We start from the raw sequence: 23,664 nt of genomic DNA on the forward strand, positions 1-23,664 counted from the left end.
GCTACACAGAGAAACCCTGTCTCAAAAAAACAAAACAAAACAAAAAACAAAAAAATACCCATAAACTTCTGGGAACCAATTGTTTGTCAACAGACTGGCTCTAAAGGAGAGCTGTGTCCAGTGCCCAGACCCTCAGCTTCATGTGATGTAATATTAGTACTTCTTGAAACTATAAGTGTAAAATGCAGCTAGGCATAGTAGTGCACACCATTAATCCCAGTTCTTTGGAAGGAGAAGCAGGCAGATCTCTTAGCTCAAGGCCAGCCTGGTCTACACAGTGTCAGGACAGCCAGGACAGCCAGGGCTACTCAATGAGACACTATCGCAATAAATAAAAAATAAATAAATAAATAAATAAATAGATAGATAGACAAAGCCTTATTATCCTAAAGGGCCCCGAAATGTAGATTAGGATCTGAACACTCTTAGTCCTATTTTCAAACAGACACATGTTCTCATATATGCACCAATGTACAAATGTACACCTCACACATGCCTTTGCACATGTGTAACCAGACAGGTACTGTGCACATGAGTTCACATGCATACCTAGAGGCAATGTGCAAATGTGTGCACTGGCACCCCATTGCACACACTCCCCTAAAACATTGTACATACATCACATACAAAAATTATACACAGTTACACAGGTACAATGTTACACATGTGCACACACACAATGTTACACATGTGCATGCATACTATGTTACACATGTGCACACAATGTTACACATGTGCACATATACAATGTTACACATGTGCACACACAAAGGCAGCTTAAACACCATTCCCATACTACAAGTGCCAGTGACAACGCAGAACTCATATGCTCACTTCTCTCCAGGTGAAGCTGCTGACGAAGAACCACAAGAATCTAGCAAGCCTGATGGTCTGTGGCATCCCAGCTCACATGCATCCTGTGAGGCTTTCTGACTGGCCTCTGAGAAAGGAACGTCCTTCCAAGCCGGGTGAGCAGAGGAGAGATGGAGGTGGCTGGACTGTCCATGGCACCATCACCTCCAGAATTGGAGAGCTATGGCTTTTCCGGCTTTCCCAAATCAGTCCTGTACATCTCCCCAAAACAGGCTTACTTTCTTACATTCAGTTATGGCACAAGTTATCAGAGTACTCACTCATGATAGTTAACATGCATGCATTTACCATAAAAACAGCAACACACATACACACACACACACACACACACACACACACACACCTGTGTCTAGGCCATCCTTTCATGACTGCCCTGTGTACCTTTCCTTCAGGAAGAGAAAGAGGTGTGAACAGACGTCCTATCAGTGCCAGCTGCATGGCTTAACCCACCACAGAGTATCTTGTGGACAGAGTATCTCGCCCACAGGATAAGACACAGTGAAACCGCCCCAGGCTGGTGGCTACTGCCCTTCCCACCTCCTCTGCTTCACTCCTAGCAGCCCCACCCCCACCCCATCATTCTATTTAGAATCCTGAGATCTGGCCACCTCATGCATCATGCTTGCAATGTCCCATTGCTCCCTGATGCCTCGAGGGAAACCTGAGTCGGATGAGATACACTGTGGGATGCCGGGAGCCACCTGTGCCTGCGGTGGGCTGCCAGGACCCAGTCGATGACACTTACAGCCTTCTCCTACTGCTGTCATCCATGGATACACCCCCAGCCCCTCATGCTGGCCACAAAGGAATGGCCTGGCCAGAAGGTGGGCAGAAGGGAGGAGGAAGGGGTGGAACATGGAACTCAGAGCCCTGTGATGAGTTGCGGGATTGCTAGGTAATTGGTTTTAGCAAAGCAAAACAGGAGGGTGGTGAACAGCACCCACCAGAAATCACCAAGCAGCCTTCAAGAACCCTGCAGCAAAGGTGAAGGTCTACGGTGGCAATGGGGAGGGGCCTCAGCTGCAAGAAGGGACCCACAGATCCTTAGAGAGGGAAAGAAAGGGAGGTGTCCGGGAAGAGGAGTGCAGAGGACCCCGGGCTCCAGCCACTACTACTTGTTTCTCCGATGGAATTCCAGCCTTTTGGATGGTTGGGGATTGTGCCTTTCATTTTAAAGCATTGGAAAAAAGCAATGAAACCTAGAAGTGGGGACCAGAAAATCAGACAGTGCAATTAGCTGCTGCTGGATTTTGATGTGGGCTGTGGGTATCGGGGTTTTACAAGGCAGCGGGGCCTCTCACATGTCCCTCGTGCAAAGGTCTCAGCCACCGCCTCTGGCCTGATCCATGCCCGTGGCTCATTAGGAGAGGCATGGGCACTTCACGGCTTTCATTATGTCCTGTGATCCACTAGCATGTGGCACACACATAGTGCCAGCCCTACCTCAAGATGAAAGGGCTGGGGACCAGGGCTATACTTCAAACAGGTACAGCCTGAATGCTCAAGTTCATTGAGCGGCAGCAAGAAAAAAATGTGTTCCCCACTCGTCAGAGGTTAATGGGGCAGAGGCCCCGGGCTCTGTTGCCTTAATAAGCTAAGGAGGCCAGGTGGAGCGGCGCTCACCTCTGACGGCTGGGATGAAAGCAGACCACTTCCACAGGGAGGTTGCCAGACCTCCACACGGGCTTGGGAGGAACTTAGTCCTCTTCCTGCCGACTTGGCACAAGGTGACAGACACTGACAGCTTTGAGAAGGCAAAAGTGAGAGCTTGTCTGAGGCTGACCCTGGAGCCCACCATTTTTCTTCAGCAAAAACCTTCTCCTTTCCCAATTCAAAGCCCAGGAGACAAACTGGGACAACTTTCTGTGAGCCCTCAAACTCTCCCAGACCAAGAGAGTCGTCAGTACAAACACGAAGTTCAGGCTTGAGAGTAAGAATGGCCTAGCGACTCCTGGGTCCGTCTATCTAGAACCCACAGCACCGCTCAATCCACAGGAAACATCTCTCCACACCCTGTTATTCAAAGAAGCAGACTCTCATCCGATTCCCTTAAAGGAACTGTATTTCTGAATTTGCATTCCCAGGAAATAATCCTGTTGGATGGCCCATTACTGACTGGTAGGAAGTTAAGGGCTGGAGATGGGCCTTACCCCAGTTCACTTCTGGAGATATAAGGAAAGCTGACAGACACCAGAGAACAGCTGAGACCACCAGACAGGGCAGAGCGGAATAAAGAGCTCACAGCAGACTGTATGATGAAGAAGCTGATCAAAACAGCCCAGTGGTCCCTGCGGCTGACGCCATGCAGGTGTCATGACTGTACACACGAGAATCTGTGTTGCAAAGATGGGGTGGTGGCCCTTGCAGTGTCCTGAACATGCAGCCCACCCACTCCCTGACGGTTCCAAGGGATCTTTGCCTCCCCAGGCCTCTGGGAAGTATTACAGGTACCGCTGACTCATGTTTAAAACGAATGCTTGTGTCCTGCGAGGAGCCCTGGATGTGTGGGGCACAGCCTGCAGAGACTCACAGACATGCACCTCACGTGTTTTGTCAGCTTGGAAGAACTTCTCTCTGGGCTTGGGTCAAGAGCTTTGGGCCCGGCACCTGCTCCCCATTTGTACCATAGTCACAGCATCTCTGAGCTAGATCGCTTCAGATTCACCCATGTAGAGACTTTTATGTGTTCTCTGTGCCAAGGGCACACATGTGCGTGTGACGGGTACCTGCTGACCACACGTCCCCGGGCATCCTGAGACAGCAGCAACCTTGATTAAGGCTGGTGGGTAGAGCCAGAAAGCACAGGGCATTTCCCTCTCAAACTCCTCCATTTGCTATGGGCCTGGCTGACTGAAAGAATATTGCAGTCCCTCGTCTGAGGCCATCAGCGCAGAAAGCCACCTCTGCCACTCTCTGGCCAGTGATCACATCTAGCACTGTCTTAATCTGCAGGGACTACAAAGCTGTGTGAACACACAGGTTCCTGCAAATAGGGCTTAACAATGAAGGTTGGTTGGTCCAGGCCCCTCGACACCTGGGTGCCAGGCACTTGCCTCTTGCAGTGTGATGAATCTACTTAGAAACCACTAGTCTATATTAGATTAGAATAGTTTTACAATATGAAATGTAACAAAAAAGAAAGATAGAAATTCAAAGACAAATTATGCCAGTTAGTCTCCTTTCTTATGAAACAACACAAGAATATATAAATAAATCTATGACCAAAACCTCCTCCGTGGGCAAGGCTGAGTGGCTCAAGGCTCTAGCCCAGTCTGGCTCGGGTCAGATGACTTTAAAATGACATCTCAAAATTCCCCCAGGACCCCTGCTACGGAAGGCTTCTTAAGGCATGGAAGGCGGTGTATACAGTATAATTTTATCCATGAGAAACATGCCATTTCAGTGAAAATAGGAATATTTAAAGCTTAACCTGGGAGGTAAATATCTATTATTTAAGGCACGAAGTTCACTTTCAGAAAAGAAATCTAAGCTACTTCACACATCCCCCTGCACAGACCTTCTGCCTCTGGCTTCTCACAGTGTCTGTCAGAACAACATTTATAAAGTTACCTGTCAGACCCAAGTCTTTTCTGCTTCCTCTAAACGAGACAAAACACATTATTGCACATGCAAGGTGTAAGCGTCCCCCAGTTTCCTGCACATTAAAAATGTTTGTTTTTAGCTCCTGTGCCACCTCAGCACTTACACAGGGAGATGACAGGCCAACAGACTGATGGAGGACAAATTTATTCAGTGCTGGATGGAGTTGGGCCAACACGCACACCTTCACGCACAGTGGAAGGAAGGACTGAATTAACAGAGCCAATTAACTGATGAAAACCATTTGCCTTTCAGCCAGTCATTCTGACTTGGTTACTAAGCAAAGGACATCGTCACGTGACATTCTTCCACCAAGACATAATGCACACTTGAAACAATCAACTTAAAGGGAAATTTGCTTTTAAGACCCCGAGTAACATTAGCATCCCGTGATACATCCCAGAAGACAAGAGAAATCGGCTCACAAATTGGTCTCACTTTCCCTCCTCCTGGCTGGGGATGGCACCCAGGGTGGGTTTCACTATTTTTTAAACCTAAATTCCCTCTACTCGGTTAATTAAGAGTTCGTGTTGGACTCTCATTACCTCAGATTGTGTTCAGCCCCAATTCTTCATTACAAACACCACTGCCTGGAGACATCTCCTCCCAGACACGGGAAGTCTTCTGTTATTGGACGTTCTATTTCCCTCTCCTGGAGACTGCAGAGTGCCGGTCTCCTGGCAGGGTACAGGGGCATCCTGGGGACTCACCACTGTGCCCTGGAGGCCTCGCTGCACCCACAGGAGCTGGATCTGACCCATCTTCCTGCCCCACAACCTGAGAGGGTAGGAGCCAACTGTCATTCTGGCGAACTGGGGCTCTCACACCAGCCTTAGCCAGAGGCACAGACCCTGGGGAGCGACTGCTGTTGGGAAGAGTGACCCCCCCCTCAGAACAACCAGCAAGAAGACCTCACCAGCTGTGGGACTGTCTGTCACTCCAGATGGCACTGTGTGCCTGTCTGGGAGGAAGGGAATGACCATCGAGGGCAGGACCTCTCATGGATGCTCCATAAGAGAGAATGAAGAGGGAAGAGTGACCGTAGGAGTGTGGGTCAGTAGTAGGGAACTTGCCTAACACATACTGCAGAACCAAACCAGACCAATAACAAAAACAATTTTCCATACTCAGGAGCACTTGGAAGGATGGCAAACAGTCAGGGCTTGTCCAGTTCTGCATAACCAGGAGGGGCTCGCTGAACTACTAGGCTCTCACCGTGTGAGCAGCTGTGTCGCAGCAAATGAAAAACTCAGGGAAAGTCAGGTCCTCTGAGTACAGGCCACAGGACATAAGGCCCCAGGGCTTCCCCACGAGACAGGCAGAGGCTAAGCTTCTGGGTACAGTTCTCTAGGACAGAAGGAAGGAGTTACTATCACTGCCCTTCAGTGGAATCTGCTACCCACAGAATTTGTGCTAGTGATTAGCTCTGTCTGAAAAAAAAAATCCCTGGCTTTCAGGGTGCCACAGGTATGCATGTGTGTGTGCATGTCCTGATATATGTGACATGTGTACAACCATTTATGTATGCCTATGCATGTATTTATACATATATGCACTTATGAACTGGTATACATATGACCTATGTGGGAACAGTGTACATGTTTATCTCATGAACACCCATGGGCATGCGTGTGCACGTGTGTGTGTGTGTGTGTGTGTTGCATTTGAGCTTGTATTGTATGAGCACCTATGTATTTTGCAGCCTGTGCATTTGCTTCATGAATGTGTGCCTGGATGGGCAAGCATATGTTTATGAGCATGTGAGCACTAGATTTTGTGTGTGCACATATGTGTCACGAGCCCACAACAATACTTAATTTATATCACGTAATTCTGAAGACTCTTCCTATGAAGACAACTATTGTACCAATGATCAAACTCAGGTTTATAGGTACAGGCAAAACTAGGTCTAGGGACATCCCTCAGATCCCAAGGGCTAGTGGCCAGTACACACGAGGCCTTCCAGAAGTCTGAAGCTGAAGGCAGCACAGAGGAGCTGTGAGAGGCTGCACGCAGGAACTTCAGGTCTTTCATGTTAAAACCTCCTCCACCTTTCTAAGAAGGCAGAAAAATAAAAAATAGAATAAAAACAAAATAGGTGTATCCATGTAAATATTACCAGGGCATAAATGCCAGAGACCGCATACACTGGCAAAGCCTGCCAGCCATTCCCTGGGAACACCTTCATGGGGACTTGATTTCCATTGGCAAAGTCACTCCACCTTGCTGGGGGCCTGAAGCTGTTCCAAGCCTCCAGTAATCAGCTGTTTAATTTACCCCAAAATTATCTCTTGGGAGCTCAAGTGGTAGTGTGCCTGCCTGGTACCCCAAAGACCCCAGCTTCATCCCCAACACAGCGAACAGTCTCCTGTGGAGAAAGTCTGATGTCCTTGAAGCACGGAGGAAAAGGCTTGGCACTGGGCTCAAACGTGCGTTTCCTTCCTTACAAAGGCCTTGCAACCCGCCCCCGCCTCCCAGAGCCTGTCCTTCCCCAGCATCTGGCGCAGTTTCTCACATTAAAAGGTCCTAGTGCGGGTTTTCCAAGAGGAAGCCACACTCCGTGGCTTTCCGAAAAGGGCTGCGAGCTCCGTGGCTCGCCTGCCAATTGAACAAACCTATCAGAGTTGAGAACCCTACCCCTGTCTTCATCCTGAGGCTCTGCGCATGTGCAGATGCACCGAGGGCCATGTTGTGCCATTCCTGAGATCAGAGTCCAGACTCACTTTCTTATAGGGTCCTGGAAAACGAGCTTCGGTCCCATCCCAGAAAATAGCTCACTTACAAGTTTGTGCTTCCCCTCCTAGGCTGAGAAAGGCTGAGGCAGATAGGAGATGGGGAAGGGGGAGATGGCAGGCTAAGGAGAAACCAGTTTCCTGGCATTTTTTTCCCTGCACCTCTGACCTCCATCAGACGTGAGTTCTATGACCTGTGGTGCCACAAGGTCAGAGTGGACATCTAAGGATCGCTGCTCACAGCCACGGCACGGTGTGGGTCATAGGCCTGCTCTCTGCTCCTCAGGCAGGCTCTGTCTGTCTCCAGCCCAGGTAACCTCTGCTCTTCTTCCAGAGGGCCACTTTCCTGCCTTGCATGCTGACTTGGGAGAGCTGGAACCTCCCCTACCCTTTACTTGAAGAAATGAATGGGATCCCTCCTTCAATACCTGGGCATGGTATTGTGGGAATTTTAAACCAGGGGCACGTGGCTCAATCAGGGTCCGTCTGTTCTGCACAAGATCAATGGTGCTGTTGCGTGGGACCGATTCCCACCAAGCCTGAGAGGTTGAAAGGGGCCAGGGGAAAAAGAGAGGCACAAACTTGAGCGACACGCAGGTGGGATGGACCTTAGCTCCCACCTCTTGGCAAAGACAAAGAGGGCTTTTAAGGGCCCCTGGGGTCTCAGTGTTCTCAGGAACTGTCGGCATGGTCAGGAATCAGCTAGTTACCCCCATGCATGTCAACCTGGATCCTCTCTGACATTAAGCATCCCCGAGGCTGGCCCTGCAGATGGCAGCGTTCATCCCTTCTCTACCCACCCAAATCCAAGGAAAGAGGCGCCAAAGCCAGCAGACTCCCTCTGTAAAACTGCCACGCAGGTACAGACACTTGAAACACAGGCTCCTCCCTCAGTACCTCATAGACTAGGCCAGGATAGACTCAGGAAGCCGCCACCTGTACACTCTCCTGGGAATCATCCCGACTCAGCGGTGACCGTGGTGACACTCTAGGCTAGTGTTACAGGGCAGAGGCCACTCAGGAGCAACCTCGCCATGTAGTGCGTCACAACGTGCTACCATGGTGACGCCAAGCCCAGAAACATAGGGGAAAGCCCAGTGAATATAGCTGCTGTCCTGAACTCCAACCCTTCCTCCTACCTCGAAGGGTCCGGCCAGCGGCGGCCAGCGTCCTGGTGGGTTTTACTGTTTACAGTGTGGATCAGTTCACAGGGCTCAGTGGCCATGCATCGAGCATCCATGGAGTGAATGGAAGAGAACCTGACCTTCACTGTCAGACTAGAGCCCCAAACGCTGAGGATACAGAACTGGGAATCTGGGATGAAGGACCGAAAACACTTGAAGCTCACAAAGGCTACCTGTTGTACCGATACCACGATGGCACCCCAGACCCTTTGTGTTACACCAGAGGGGCATCGGCCCTTAATCTGCTCCTCCTCTCAGCCTGAGGTCCTTGCTAAGGACATCTACCAACATGACCAATGAGGTCATGGCTCTGGGCCTGACTAGGCAAGTCCTGCAACCATCCGTGCTGCTACAGGGCAAACTGCAGCCATCCACACAGGCAGGAGCCCAGAGCTACCCCAGGAGATGAAAAGAAGAAGCCCCTTAGGCCAGGCAAGGTCCATAACAGTAGTCTCTCTGCACCCCACCTCCCATGGTGAGGCAGGACCAGTTGCGCAACAGACCCAGAGAGAAAACAACAATTCCTCCGAGCCTCCCAAGAGAGCACTCTACAGTTGGTATCTTTTCTACATTCGAACAGCTGCCCATGGGTAGCCTGGGACACTTGTGATACTTATGGGTCCTCAGGGCCAAGGAAAGCCACAGAGTTACCAGGATGTCTTCCTGGAACGACAGCTCGTCTCTTACTACCAATTGTCTGTCGACCCTTAGCTTTGCCACGGACAGTAAGCAAAGTTGCGGCGTGTTCAGGAGACTGCAGCTTCCCTCATGGAATGCCCTTATTATGTTTTCTGAACACTGGACCTTGGTGCTGAGTGCATGTGCGGAAGGCAGGGGCAGGATCCAGGTGGCCAGGAGAGTCACCCTGTACATGATAAGTGGGGAAAGGAGAAGGTTTGCCTCGAAGTGTCCTGAAAGGAGAGAGGACTCCATGCAGTGTCGAGGCTGATCCATAAAAAATTAATCCAGACCTCATGCAGGTTGACTGACTCTAGGTAACATGCTCCTGCTTTGGGGTCAGGCCTGCAGGTTAGCCTCTGCTGTATGCATGCTTTACCAGTTTGCAGACTCAGCCAGAGTGACATGCTGCATTTCAAAGCTTGTCCTTGGGCTCTGGTGCTCCGACCAGAACACCTTGAAGGACCCTGGCTCTGTGTTAGCCTCCAGAGATGAGACCTGGAATCCGGGGTGATGCAGGCTCACACAGGACAGAGCATTCCAGGCCACTAAACCAAATGATGAGGGACTTTCTGTCCAGAGGTTAGAAACCCCTCAGGAACTGACTCTCTCATGGTATTTTTGACATGCTAAATCTCCCCGTGGGACTTGGGGGGAAAGACACTACCAAGAAAGAAGAGTAATTATAACAAGGACTTAGCTCGAAGACAATTTGAACAACCTGAGAAATTCAAGTCATCTTCCAGTGGATGTACTCAGCTGTCAAATGTCTTCACGATAGAAAAAGTCCCTTCCATGAATCTATATGGGGTGGGGGCAAGCTATGTAACCTCAGAAGGATCCCTAATGTCACGAGTCCCTACTGGCTGCTGCCTGGCCCCGGTGCAGGAGCACAAGCCAGGGCCTGTCATGGCTTCCTCTATGACTCTGCCCTGGTTCCGACAGATCCTCAGGTACCTGCTGTCTGTGCCCTGAGAGCATGTTGCTTATTTCCACCCGGAGTCCAGGGTCACCTGTCTGGGACACTATCTGTGTCTCTTTGATCTAAGTCCTTCACAGCCAGGCAGTAGCTCTGCTGGTCGCTGTCCTAAATGGCAAGCCCTATTCTGCAAACCTAAATGTTAGGGGCTGACCAGCTTCTGAGTGTTCATATTTCAGTGGCCTATTAATTATTCAAGCAGAGCGGGCCTGTGTGTGATGCGCAGATGCTATCAGGCAGGTCATTTTGGTGATTGGTAAACAGAGCTGGAGTCTGTGACCCCCGGATGGGAGATAATCCCCAGAGGACAAAGCACTGCACGCGCTCCAGTAGGGGCCTCGATAGGCAGGAGCCCGCAAGGCCACAATAGCCCAGGACAACAGAGACGTCCCCTGTCTCGTTTCTGGAGAATTTGGATCCTCAGTCAGTGGTGGCTAAGACCCAGCAGACACAGAGACCTGATAGCCAGAGGCCAGATCAAGGTCAGGAGGGACCTTGCTAGACAGGGATGACACTCAATGAAGACTTGCTGGAGAGAGCTAGAGAGGCTCCTGCTGTAGACAGAGGATTTGTGACATCTGCTCTACCAAGGCAAGTGTCATTCATAGTCAAGGAAGATCTAGGTCATTTCTCACATTACAATGTGACATCAGAAGCAAGACCACAGCACGCGCTCTAGACAGATGTAGGAGCCCCTGTCTCAGTAACTGATAGAAGACAGTGGTTAACTGAATGGGGCCACCGTGTCACCAGGGACTTTGTGCAGACCACGTCCATTTAGGGGCTGCAAGGTAGCTCTTTCCTGGGAGCTGCCAGGAAAACTATAGATAAGCCCTCCTGTCCAGCCCTTCCTTGATTCCAGGATAACCCATGGCTGTGCCTTCTGATAGGGCTTTTCAAATGATAGCAGACTATAAGGCCAGACTTCTTGAAGCCTGGGTAGCTTGGTGACCACGGAATGGCTAGCGGGAGCCTGTGGCCATTTTGAATGGCTAGTCCAGACCTCTGTGGAAGGAATGGTAGCATCCTGGTGGGGAACAATGAGTTCTGAGGACACTGACCCCAGGGAGATGCTCCCACCAGACAAACGGTTCAGGCAGGTCCTTCCCAGACCCTGCCTCTCCACCGAGGGCAAAGCTGCACCAGATGCAGTGGCCCCTTCCTCATGCACAGGATGAGATGCACGGTGTTAGGTCCAAGTCTGGCCAGTGTCTCTGACAGCACATTCAGGGGAGAGGATCCTTGTCCAGAAGCCCTCTTTCTGGACCCCAGTGTGAAGGGCATCTCTCCCTTTATCCATTGTCTTCCCAGGCACTCCTAGGGTTCTCCATTCTTTGCAGATTGCTACTGTCTTTATGTGTGAACTTCATGAGACACAGAGGAAAATATCATGGTGGATCTGCTACCAAGACAGTGTTGAACAAGAGTTTCTAGGAGTTCTCGGGTGAGATGGATGCCCTCAACAGTGAGGAATGCTACAGAGACTACCGGGCACAAACTGGCTTGTGGAATGGCTACACACTGGACATGTGGACTGGACCATGGCCTTACTCCTCCAAAAGCAAGACGGTTAGACATCAGAGCTGAGGGCACTATCAGGTCTATCAGAATAACCCAGAAGCCTGGGGTAGAACTTTGTGGTTACAGCACTTTCATGGCAACCAAGAGAGTTTTCTATTTTTGTGTGTTTCATAATTACGTGCAAATCCTATTTTTATCTAATTTGTGGTCCACCAGCCAAAAGAGAAAACAAATCCCCTAAAATGCCCTCTTTTTAGCTGTTTTCCTCACGCGGGCATAGGTGTGAGCTTACTTTGGGAGAATATCCCAGGAAACCCCTTGAGTTGCTAATGTCCCACAATGAGACACGCAACCGAACTAGGCGTTTTTTCAGTTAGGGGATGTTTTCCTTTGCCTTTCAACAGTGTTGCAGGAGGGGGTGGTTGTCCTGTGGCAGCGGTGGTCCCTGGTTTTGCCACCTTCCCTCAATGCCACCTTAAAGTTGAGGAATTTTATTTCCTACGTGGCTTTTTGTAAAGTGTCCTCCCATTTTAGATCTTTTGAGATATTCTAAATATTCTTCCCAATTATTTTATAGCTTCTATTAAATAATTGGTTTGTGACTAACTTAGTGTAAATGTGGCCTTCGGTCTTTGTAATGGTTAGAAACATTAAATACATATTTTGCATAAAAAATAATTTAGAGGGTGCTTCTTAAACACTGTTTTAGAATTTGCCATCCCTCAGAAATACCTCAATCTCCTGGATGTTGTCTGCACTGAGAGATACAATGTTGCCCGGAGCTCAAGACACCTGGACCTTGTTCTCTATAGGGGCAGCACAAGGCAACGGGGATCAGGGGCTGACAGACAGATTCCCCCAAACCCAGGGCTCCCCACACTCCTCCTGGCTTTATCCCTCCTGGCTTTATCGCCCCAGAGCAGCAGGGATTCTTACAACAGCAACCACCAAGCCCAAGATGGCACAGACCCGCACCTGAAGCTCCATCTTTCTAATGAGGGCACAGTATTAGCACCCCCCAACCCCCGCTCTCACCCAGCACCACTTGCCTGTAAGATCCAAGTAAGTGGAGGCGCCCTGGCATTATCTCTCCGCTTACTCCCCTGCCTTTCTTTAACAGACTTATTTCCTCTCCTATTAAAATCTGTTCCATTCAGCAATAATGCACTTTCATTCAGTGAAAACCACAGCAGGAAGGGAGAGGTAAATACCGGTAGTTACCCAACACAGCTGAAGGTAGGCTCTACCTGACCTCTTCCACCTGCGAAGGGTAGAAACTTAAAATGTCAAGCCAGCTGCTGTTCACTGATGTCCCCCAGCATTTTATCACATCAAGCGGCTAACAAAGTAGGTATTAATTGGCATCGAGCACACAGGCCACAAATATCACCGTAATATCACCCACAAGCGCTGCTAAAGTGCCTCGTTTCTGCACCTCGCCTGGCTCATTCCATGTGGCTGATTGCTGCGTTGGCAAACAGCCATTTGTCTCCACGGCCTCCTGCCCTTGCCAGCTCTTTATTTACCTAAATGGAATAAAATAAAAGCACAGGGTACCCTGCTGAGCACCCCTTCCAGTTTGCATCAGTCCTGAAATAACAGGGTTGGGCACCCAGGTTTATGATGTCGGGATACTGGGGTAAAGAGCTCTCCAAAACACCATGTGACCAGAGTCAGCCAGAGAACAAGCATTTCTCAGCGGCGGCGCTTAAAACAGTAACGTCTGGGATCTAAAGCTCACAAGGGGACGGGTGGGACAATGGGAAGCCAAGACAAACCCACCCCACCCATTGGGATGTCACACTGATGTCCAGGTGGAGAGAGACCAACAAGCTGGACCTGTGACATTGCTGGGCCTCTGAATTTCCAGTGTGTCTCCTGGCCACCATTGGTGAGCAGCGTACCAGATACAAACTGTATCACAGCCCAGAATTTAAATGCTCAGGGTGACTTAGTGTGATGGCTATTCCTGTGTTGTCAACTTGACTACACCTGGAATGAACTACAATCAAGAAACGGAAGGCACACAGGATTCTAACCTGTATCTTAACATGGAGATCTTGAGGCATAGCGGCCATGAAAAGCTTAGGCCCGGGCAAGGCAAAACTCGCCTTTAATCCCAGGAGACTGAGGCAAGGAGAGCTCTGAGTTCAAGGTCAGCCTGGGACAAAGCAAGTCCCAGATCCAGACTTGGTAGGCCACACCTTCTGCTGGAGGCCTACATAAGGACATTGGAAGAAGGAAGATTCACTCATCTTTGCCTGCTTGCACTTACGTGCCAGCACATCTGTTGGAGCCTACTTCTACAGAAGACCAGCTGAACCAATGAGCCTCGTGGGACTGAGCAGCTCCTAGATTCTTGGACTTGGGTTAGTTGGATTGCTATTTTTCTTCCCCAAAGTGCCACAGGTGTGACTGTGCCCATCACAGCCACCTTTCCCTCAGAACTCCATCTCATAAACTTCTCTCTCAGACCCTGCCCCCTAATACCTCCAGGCAGACTGGGAAGCAGAGGCAGCCCTGTAGACCTGAGACCTGGTGCTTCCACCAATCCCATGGGTGTGGTGTGGTATGGTGTAGTGTGGTGTGGTGTGGTGTGGTGTGGTGTGGTGTGGGTGGAGAGCACGCATTAGCTCCAGGGGCAGAGATGTTTTGAAAGAGAATAGAGTTGCAGAACAGTTGGTGCAATGGCACCTGGTCTACAAGTAAGTCTGTTCTGGGCAAACCTTTAAAACCATTATAGATGTAATGAAAAGCATTGTATGGTCCCCATAGGCAGCCCTTGACTCACAGTGGTCCTGTATACCGTCTCTCTTTTAACTTGATGTTACTATGAAAGTGATACCCATTCACAAAAAATACCCTCTGACTTGGGCATTTTGCTCAGCCAGCCCCTCTGTGAGGAGAGGAATGGCTGATGCCCTGCCTCTTTAGTGCCTACGAGAAGATGCATCGTCAGGGAGGTACGTGAACACACTTTGACTTTTGACATTTCCAGTTCATCAAGGACTCACTGGGACATCACTTTACTGAAGACAAGGAACATAGCAGGCTCTGAGGTCACTGTGTTTCACGTCTGAGGAAAGTCCCTAGCTGTGAATCCAAAACTGTTTTAGGCATGAGCTATTGGCTGGTCAGAGCAGATGCCATACCTGCACGATGGGGTGTCCTCCAGCTGAAGCCTTCACAGCCCCCCGGCTGCCTTCTGTCTCATAGTGAGCCCTGTGATGAGACTTGGGCTGCACCTCGATCCGAAGCTCGTATGGACCAGAGTGTGATGGGAGCTGCCAGTCAAGGGCAGGCAAGGACGGGCTGCAAAGGAACAGAGGAGTTTTAAGTGCAGGCACACCAAGACAGAGTTGCCCATGCTGTGCCTGGGGCACCATCCGGGGATCAGCCCTCACAGCTGTCAGACGACACCACCCAGCAGTATCTTGATAGGGGAGTAAAGTCTTCATAAGGCCATGGTTACTGTGTAATCATGTGTGGTCGTAGCTTGCCAGTGTTTCATGAATTAAAGAAGCCAGCCAGTCTTTAAAAGCTAACTTAATCTACTGTCCAGAGCCGTGGAAGTGGTGCAGACATAGCCTGCTTGCAGATAGGAGAATCAGCAATGGGGCTCTGGATACTCTTTGCTAGGAACAGGAAGGGTCATCCCTCTCTAGAGAAAGACCTGAGAGGCACCCTTGGCCAAATGGGGCTCTGGGAGTAACTTCCCTCTGCAATGCCGAGTTACAGCAGACTCCAGAGAACTCCCCGCTCCAGACTGCCACGTCCCCTGTTTCCAGCCCAGTCCTAATAAGATGCACCTGTGTTTGTTACCATTCGGGTACAAGCTGGGTCGTCCCTCTAGGAATCTGACTCACAAACAGGCAATAGTAAGTACAACACTGAGTGTCTGCATCTGCCCAGCACAGATGCAGGCTGATGGCACAGGCTTGGCCCATCGGCAGTGCTCACAGAGACTCCAGAGTAACATCACAGAAGGGGCAAGGCTTTCTGGAAGGGCTGCCATGTGCTTAGAAGCTCACGCTAGGCCTGTCAGGGCCATTTCCTGTGTGTGTCATACACCCTGATTCCAGCAGCTTGCTGAGCAAAAGGAGGAGCATCAGAGAGGAGGGGTTGGCCAGAAGGGAGGCTGGCATCCCCGGGGAAGGCACGCCACGGGAGCTGAGCAGACTCCTACTTCAAGGAGAGGATGATGTGTTTCCAGGGTTGTGGGGCCAGACTCCTCAGAGCCAGGGGCAGAATGGGTACCCGGGTGTTGTGGGAGGAGGCAGTGCAAAACACCCCACACCTTCACAGTGTTTCTTATATATGCATACAAGTTTCTTATATCTGCACAGAAAGACTGCTTGGCAGTGGACAGAAAAAAAAGAAAAGAAAAAAGAAAAGAAGAGAAAAGAAAAGAAAAGAAAAGAAAAGAAGAAAAGAAAACTTCACAATGAGGACTAGTTTCAACCCCTAGGAAAAAAAATCTTTAAAAAGTGAGTGGCACAGACAGACAGACAGGTAGGCAGACAGGCAGTCAGGCAGGCAGAGACTGATGAAAAGGGGCAGAAAGGAGTGTGGTTCACACATTTAAGATTGTCAACTCGGATTGAAAAACTTCACAGTAAATCGGACAGCTCTCCAAACCCACAGGACTTCACTTTAGATCAGAGATGGGTTCTAGGGTGGAGGAGGAAACCTGACTGAAGACACTTGCCCATTGCTGCCCCCCTGGGGCCTGGACTGCAGGGTGTCAGCATGATTCTGCTGCCCACGGGTCTCTGACATCAGACCCAGGGGCTGTAGTTGCCTGCTAGAGTTGTGCACTCAGGAGTGACCCACGGGTTTGTCCTCCAAACTCATCTTCAGGTCAGCTCCATGTTGTCAAGTTACACTCAACGCCACCTGGAAAACAACTGGCTAGGCGGGCATGAGAGAGCCCTTGATTTGTAGAAACGAAGTAATCTGAAGTTACCTACACACTTTCAAGTCTTCTATCACATATGGCTGATCTAGAAATCTTGTGAATGTGCACACATTTTATACAAAAGGGGAACGTCTTGGCAAAACATATAATTTGGTATCCTGACTATTTAAAAGAAAGGTTAAATTTTGAGCATCTTTCATTGGTAAGAACTTTGTTTAATAACAGCACTACAAATATTAGGCAAATGTTACTTTATGGCTGGACTTTGATTATTAGCCAGTCCATCGCCGCTATTATAGACACCATTGATTTAACGTCCACATAATTAAATCAGGGACTATATCTTTACCCTGTCCTGACAACAGGGTCAGCATTTTGGGGTTCCTGAGGCATTAACCTCATACTTCCCAGAAGAATCAGGACCCCTCCTGCCCCAGCACCAATGCGTCATAACGTCAGCCTTGTATACTGTATTCACTTCCCAGACCGCCCCGCAGAACATTCTCATCCCTGCTGGTTGCCTGTCCACCCAACACCTGATTCCTCTCCCAACAGAGAGGAGTGATGGAATGTAAAGAATAAATCTAAGCGTGAACAATCCTGCTGACCCAGAAGGAAGCTTCTGGAAGTACCTGGCCACTAGTCATCTGCTTGATTTCGGTCCTGTTTCTTACTGAAGACCTTGTGAGGCCTCAGGACACTTTTCCTGGCTTAGCCTCTACTCCCGAAGAGGCTGGCCACTCTGAAGCATAGTCACTGCCACCAGCACTGTCAGGTACCATGTGTCTGGCACCTTCTTCCAACCTGTTTTGAAACTGCCACCCATGAAGAGCAATCTCACGTCAGAGCAGTGTTAGGACTTGTTAACTACACACGACAAACATCCTAAGACACGTTACAGGGGCTTGAGGGATGGTTCGGTGAGTCAGAGCACTGGCTGCTCTTCCAGAGATGCCGGGATTGAGTCCCAGCATCCTGTCAGAATGCTCACAGCTGTCAGTAACTCCAGATCTAGGAGGAGCCAGTGTCACCAGGCTTTACAGGTATTAGCACTCATATGCACATGGCCACACACACACACTTAAAAATAATAAAATAAATATTTTTTAAAAACCCTCGCTAAGCACCAGAGGAATGGAACCAGAGGCATGGACACTTGCTGCCCCGTCTGAAGGCCTGACTTGATCCCCAGGACCCGCATGCTAGAAGAGATTTCATTCCTGCATGTTATACTCTGACTTCCACGTGTGTACTATGATGACACAACCATAAAATAAATAATTAAAAGAAACACATCACTGTGCAGACTGGAGGTGAGCCTCCTGTGGTTGGGCCGTGTGTGCTGACTAACACCTGTTAAATGTTGAGATCTGGAGCCAGTCCTCTTTTTCTATCATTAAGCTTCATATCGAGTACCCATGGTCCTTCTCAGCCTGTTCAAAACATGCATTCAGCAGTTCTGAACACGTTTAGAATGTTTTCCTGAATTCACTCAAGAAAATGGTGTGTGCGTGAGAGAGAGCATGAGTGTGTGTGAGCATGAGTGTGTCTCTGTGTGTGTGAGTGTGTGTGCATGTGTATGTTTGTGTGTGCGTGCGTGTCCATGTGTGTGGGTCTGTGTATATGTGTGTGTATATCTGTGTGTGCGCACATGCATATGTGTGTGTGTGTGTGTGTGTGAGAGAGAGAGAGAGAGAGAGAGAGAGCGCAAGTGTGTGTACGTGGGTGTGGTGTGTGTGTGCACTCACATGTGCATGTGCCTGTCTATGTATGTGTATGTCTTTTCCTTGATTCTGGGGGTCCTGAGGACCCTTGGGTCACAAAGCAGGGTGGCCTCCTGCCGTAGGGTCTGAAGGGACCAGGCTGATGTAGCCTCCATGCTGGGGGAGGAAGGATGGGAGGACAGGCTGCGTGGGAATGATGGGCAGCTTCCCCTGATAATGGGCGAGTCAGACCTTCCCCAGTGCTTGGTATGTGGGCGCAGCGCAGGGAGAACCCACTAGCTCTCCTGTTTTGAATCACTGTTCCCATGAGAAAGGGCTCCGCCTCCGACTGACAGGAAACGTGAAAATGCTGTGGCAAACAGGTCACAGCACAGTGACCAACTCCAAACCAGATCCCAAACCTGAGGCCACAGTGGGCTCACGTTCCCTGGTTCCTGTCGCTGGCAGTGGCCAGCTTCATCTCTCCCCTAAGCAGAGGTTCTGCACAACCTCATTAGCACCTCAGGCAGCTCAGCCAGCCAGCTCAGGGGCACACAAGTCTCTCCAGTCCCAGCTCCTAATCTCTCCATGCAGGTACCTCACTCCTTGGCTGGAACCAAGCACGGATCTCAGCTGTGTACTCAGAGAACACCAGTGGGTGACAGAGTCTTTCGAGACAACGCTTTGCTTCCTGTTTGTTCTGAGTTCTGCCTCTCGCCTTTTCATGACCACAGGGTCCCGGGCAACTCAGAAGTGTGCTCACCACAGGAAGCATAGGTGTTACCTGCCCCAGAGCTCAGAGCCACGGCTAAGCCACGGCTGGGCAGCTAAGGATTGAGAGTATCAAGGCCACATAGTTTCCTCTTCGTTCCAGACTCTAATATACCTCGGGGGGGGGGGGGCAGGGAAAGGCAATTTATAGCCCAGGAGCCTCATTGCCACCTTGTGTGGGATGTGTTGGGAAGGGCAAGCTTGCTCTGTGTACTGACCTCTAGGGTTAAAGCCGTCGCTAAATCCCACAGAGAGGCACAGGCATCTGCAGCCGCAGCCACACAAAGGCCACTGGGCTACCAAAGTCTGAACCCAGCGTGCCTTAGGGCTCACACCACACAGAAGAGTCAAACAACCTTCACCAAGATCCATATGGGGGTGTGAGTGTCACACAACTGCCAGGATGAGAGAGGAGAGGGAAGCAAAAAGGCAGACACGAGGGAGGGAATGTTGACTGATGAAAGGATCCACCCAAACCCTTGCCCGAAGACTGCTAAGAAAATTCCAAATTAGGGAGCCGCAAACACGGGCCTGAGATCAGGGCTTGCTTTGTGTGAATTCCTAGGCGAGGCAGCGGTGTCAGAATCCGTTTAGAAAGTTGAGTTCCTATCTTGTACACATCAGAACATGTACAGATGAGCTTCAGAAAGACAACAGGCGCTCAGAATGAGCACATAGGGGCAGAGGGCAAGCCAGGGGCTCTGGCCTTAAACTGTCTTGCAATGGGAAGGAAAGCCCTGACTTGTCAGGGGCAGATTTGAAGAGCGGGAGCTGAAATGATCACCACGGCAGCATATTAAGTTACATGGTAAGTGGTTCTTTTAATTACGTGTGTGCATGTGTGTGTGTGAATGTATGATGTATGTATGTGTGTATGTATGTATGTATGATGTATGTATGTATGTATATGTGTGTGTGTATGATATATATAAAATATCATAGTAATGGCAGATGGCAGTCTAGCAGTGGTGACATATTCATTTAATCCCAGCACTCAGAAAGCAGAGGCAGGTGGATCTCTGAATTTGAGGCCAGCCTGGTCTACAGAGTGAGTTCCAAGACAGCTGGGGCTACACAGAGAAACATTGTCTCAGGATGGGGATTTGGGGGTCGGGGAGAAAAAGGTTACACAGTAATGAGACCTAGTTTGTATTAACAAAGAATGCTGAATGGTTTTGTTTGTCCTTTGCAACTCAGCATGTGCACGTGTGTATGTGTTCATGTGTACGTGTGTATGTGTTCATGTGTGAAGACAATCTCAGGTGTTGGCCATCCACTCCCACACTACTTAAGACAGGATCTCCCTGGTGGATCCTGCTGCTCATTCGAGGCTGAGCTAGCCATGAATTTCTAAAGAGAAGCCAGTCTCTCCTTTTCTTTTTCCTTCAGGGATTATGGGTACACACGACATACAGGTTTATGTGTGCTCTGGGGAGGTAAGCTCTGGTCCTCAGGCTGTGCCAGCTTTCACGGAAAGCCATCCCAGCTACAGGTACAAGATTAATTCCTGTGCACCGGAACTCAGAGTGGATGGATTCGCTTACGTAGTTTGGGCAGAATCCTTTCCATTCTGAACCATCCATACTTAAAAGCCCTCTGCGCAGATCTTACAGGGAAAACCGTGAAGGCCATCTATGCTTTAGTCACCCTGAGGTCCATGGAACTACAAACCTAGCCCAAGCCTAAAGTCTGCTCACGTGGAAAAAAAATGGAAGCCAGTTAAAGGGAAACAAGACCTTTGACTACATCAACAAGGGGGCGGCAGCCAAAGGCCTTCCTCTAACTAAGAAAGACCAAGGGTTCCAGAGAGGGGGGGGGGTGGAGGGGAGGGAGGGAGGGAGGAAGGGTTGCGGAAGGCCATCGATGCACTTCTTGGCTGGTTCTGCAAACTCTGGGCCTCAAGGGTTTCATCTGTCCATCCATCCAGGGCCAAGCCCAGGACCACCCAGCAACACTGTCAAGAGTGCACATCTGGGCTCTGGCCCCCTGACCACAGGACTCTCAGCCTGGGAACGCTTGGCTCACCCAAGAGGGGCTGGCCTTTCTAGAGGTCCAGCCAGTGCCTAGACAGAAGAGGACTGGTAGCCACCTCAGCCAAGATGGACAGACAGCGCAGGGGCTGGCCTGGTGGGGTCAGGGCACGCAGGCTAGTTTCCTTGCTCAGAACATGAGGGCCATCTCTGCAAAGGATTCCTGGCTGCCTAGTCCAGGTCCCTGAGCTCCCACCTTTCTCAAAGCAACCTGGGAGGACCTTAGGGACCACAGGCGCCAATAAGCTAACCCTTAACAAAATGTTTCCTCTTCAGATGGAAAGGGTGGGGGTAGGAACAAGGCCTCAGCTACCAGGACACCTTGGAATATTTTAAGGGCTCTGGCACACCACCATCCTGCCTGAGAGACTGGTGACCAGCCATCCTTGTCTGTTGGACTAGTATTTTGGGCATGTTACTAAAAGTGACACCTTTCTATACCCAAGCGGGAGACAGGCCCCACCCACAGGCATAAGCAGGAATAGAGAAGGAAAATGGCCCAGTCCCCAACTTTCCCATCTAGAGACAGGCTTGGGACAAAAGGGCTGCCCTCCGCCGGCCTCTTCCTTTTGTGGTCTAGCCTCTACCACAACAGCTGTGCAGTATAAGATGTTCCCTGCTATCCTGGTCCTGACACAGCCTAAGAGCATCAGAATGAGGGTTCCGTTTATCCTGAACTCTATCCACCCTAAGCCCTGGGCTGGTCCTGTGGCTGGGGCACAGGGCAGGGAACACTCTTGCCAAAGAGGAGGGCAAAACCTCGAAGGCATGTGAGTTTGTGTATGCTACATGTGTGTGTTAAAACTGCAGATTCACAGACCTCATACAGTGGCTGTTTCCCAAGATCTTACCAGTGAGAGTGCAGGACATCTCCAAGGAAGTGCTTCTTCCAGGTTTGGGGTACTCTGCCCTTCACCCTAAGACCTCCCTGACCCATGGATATCCCATGAGCCTCTTGTGCATCTGAAGCCCCAGAACTGCCTTCCAAGGCTGGGTATCTCGTCATTGTGAGGGTTACTCTTGCCACCTAGGTCCCGGGTGGGTGGAGGGCAGAGCTCGGGAGCTAGGCTGAATCTCCGGGCTCCAGGAGATCTGGGCTCCTGGATCTCTAGCCAGATTCTAGAAGGGTCTCTGCCCTGTTTACCTGTTTCAGACTGGAAAACAAAGAAGAAAGAAAGAAGGAAAGATGGAGAATATTTCTCGGGAGGATTTGTTGTGAGAAAGGAGCTATATAGCCTCTCCTGCTCCCTCTGCCCTGAGGCAGGCCTGACATCTGCATACCCTGCATTTCCCCTGTGCACCCAGCTTCCTCTTCCACCCCAAGCCTTTCTCTAGCCACTGAGCAACGCCCAGCAGCTGCAGCTGATCGGGGACTCGTATCACTGATGTTTTAATAATGAGAATGCTTTAGGCCACACCTGCCATGCGTTACTTATGAAAAATGAAAACTGAAACAAACAGTAACTCGACACAGTAACTCGAACATCGCACTAGTGAACACAGGACGGCACACACGCAAGTCACGGGACACTTCTGCCACGACACACTTCTGCCACGACCTACAGCCTGGTGTCCAAGCAATTCGGTAACAGTTGCCAGTCAAGTTCTGAAAGTTGGTTCAGTCTGTAGAACATGGTAGCAACCTGCAGGGAAGCCAATGGCATTTATGGCTGTCTGAAGCAAGCTCCCTCCTGTCAGCCATGATTCCCTGGGCTGTCACAAGGCAGATATTCCTTAATGATCATGGGACATGGAACAGTTTGGACACCTTGGCCCAGGGTTGGAGATCCTAGACACGCAGCAGAGATCCTGCCTCCTCCTGTAGAATTGACAACTGCGGTCTGACACTTATACAAGGCACCACAGCTCTGTTCCTAGCTTAGGGACTTCAGGCCATCAGTGTCACTGGCTGCCCAGGGCCCCTTGGCTCTAAAGGTCTGGTTCCAGCAAAAACAAGGTCATCATAGAAAGATGACCTGGAGCTTTGGACACACAGCCACAGTCACCTACATGGGTTAAGCTAGGCATTTGCACAGGTCTCTGTGAAGATGCACCATGTGCATCTTGGTGACCTGAGTAGATCCTGTTCTGGAAGAAACAGCTTATAGAGCAAGGGCAGAGCTGGGTGGCCAATCTATGTAGGACTGCCATGGGCCAGGGCTGGGGTGCATGGCCATTCCTATACCAAACCTCCTGGAAATGTTTGCATCTGAAGAATATGTGCATATGATCACCATGTCCCAAAGGAAACCTTCTAATGGCCAGATGCGGCCAGTGGTGACACATGTCTTGCCTAAGCTATCACGGCAGGCAAGTCCTCTCTGCCTTACAGGTGATTCACCTGGCAGAGATCTGTAATAGTCCCGTGTATGTGGGCCTTCAGGAGATGTGGTAAGTGTTCTCATAATCCTACACTAGCTGCAGCTTCCCTGGCTGTTCTTCCAAGTACAGCAATGCCTGCCCCTCAGACTCCTGTCACCAGAAGGGATTTCAGAGTAGATGACCAAAAGACAGGGGACCGTAGAGATGGCACTGTTAGCAAAGTGCTTTGGAAGCACAGGAGCTAAGTTTAGTCCCCAGAACCCACATTCTAGGGGGAAAAAGTAAAGGCAGACCCATGAAGGCAGAAAACAGGTCGATCCCTGGCAAGCAAGACCAGTAAGAGACCCCCCCCC

The 23,664-nt window shown here is 50.1% G+C and overlaps 1 protein-coding gene across 4 annotated transcripts in view; it reads right to left on the reverse strand.

The window, feature by feature from the left end:
- Window positions 1-23,664, reverse strand: part of Nfatc1 (nuclear factor of activated T cells 1) — a 106,965-nt gene that overhangs the window by 61,047 nt on the left and 22,254 nt on the right. For all 4 annotated transcript variants that reach the window (XM_021214372.1, XM_021214370.2, XM_021214373.2 and 1 more), the window contains exon 3: window positions 14,720-14,879. In XM_021214372.1, the coding sequence (XP_021070031.1) occupies window positions 14,720-14,879 (160 nt within the window). The remainder of the gene's footprint in view (window positions 1-14,719; window positions 14,880-23,664) is intronic.

Source organism: Mus pahari, chromosome 15, assembly GCF_900095145.1.
Source record: "Mus pahari chromosome 15, PAHARI_EIJ_v1.1, whole genome shotgun sequence".
NCBI classification, from domain to species: Eukaryota; Metazoa; Chordata; class Mammalia; order Rodentia; family Muridae; genus Mus; species Mus pahari.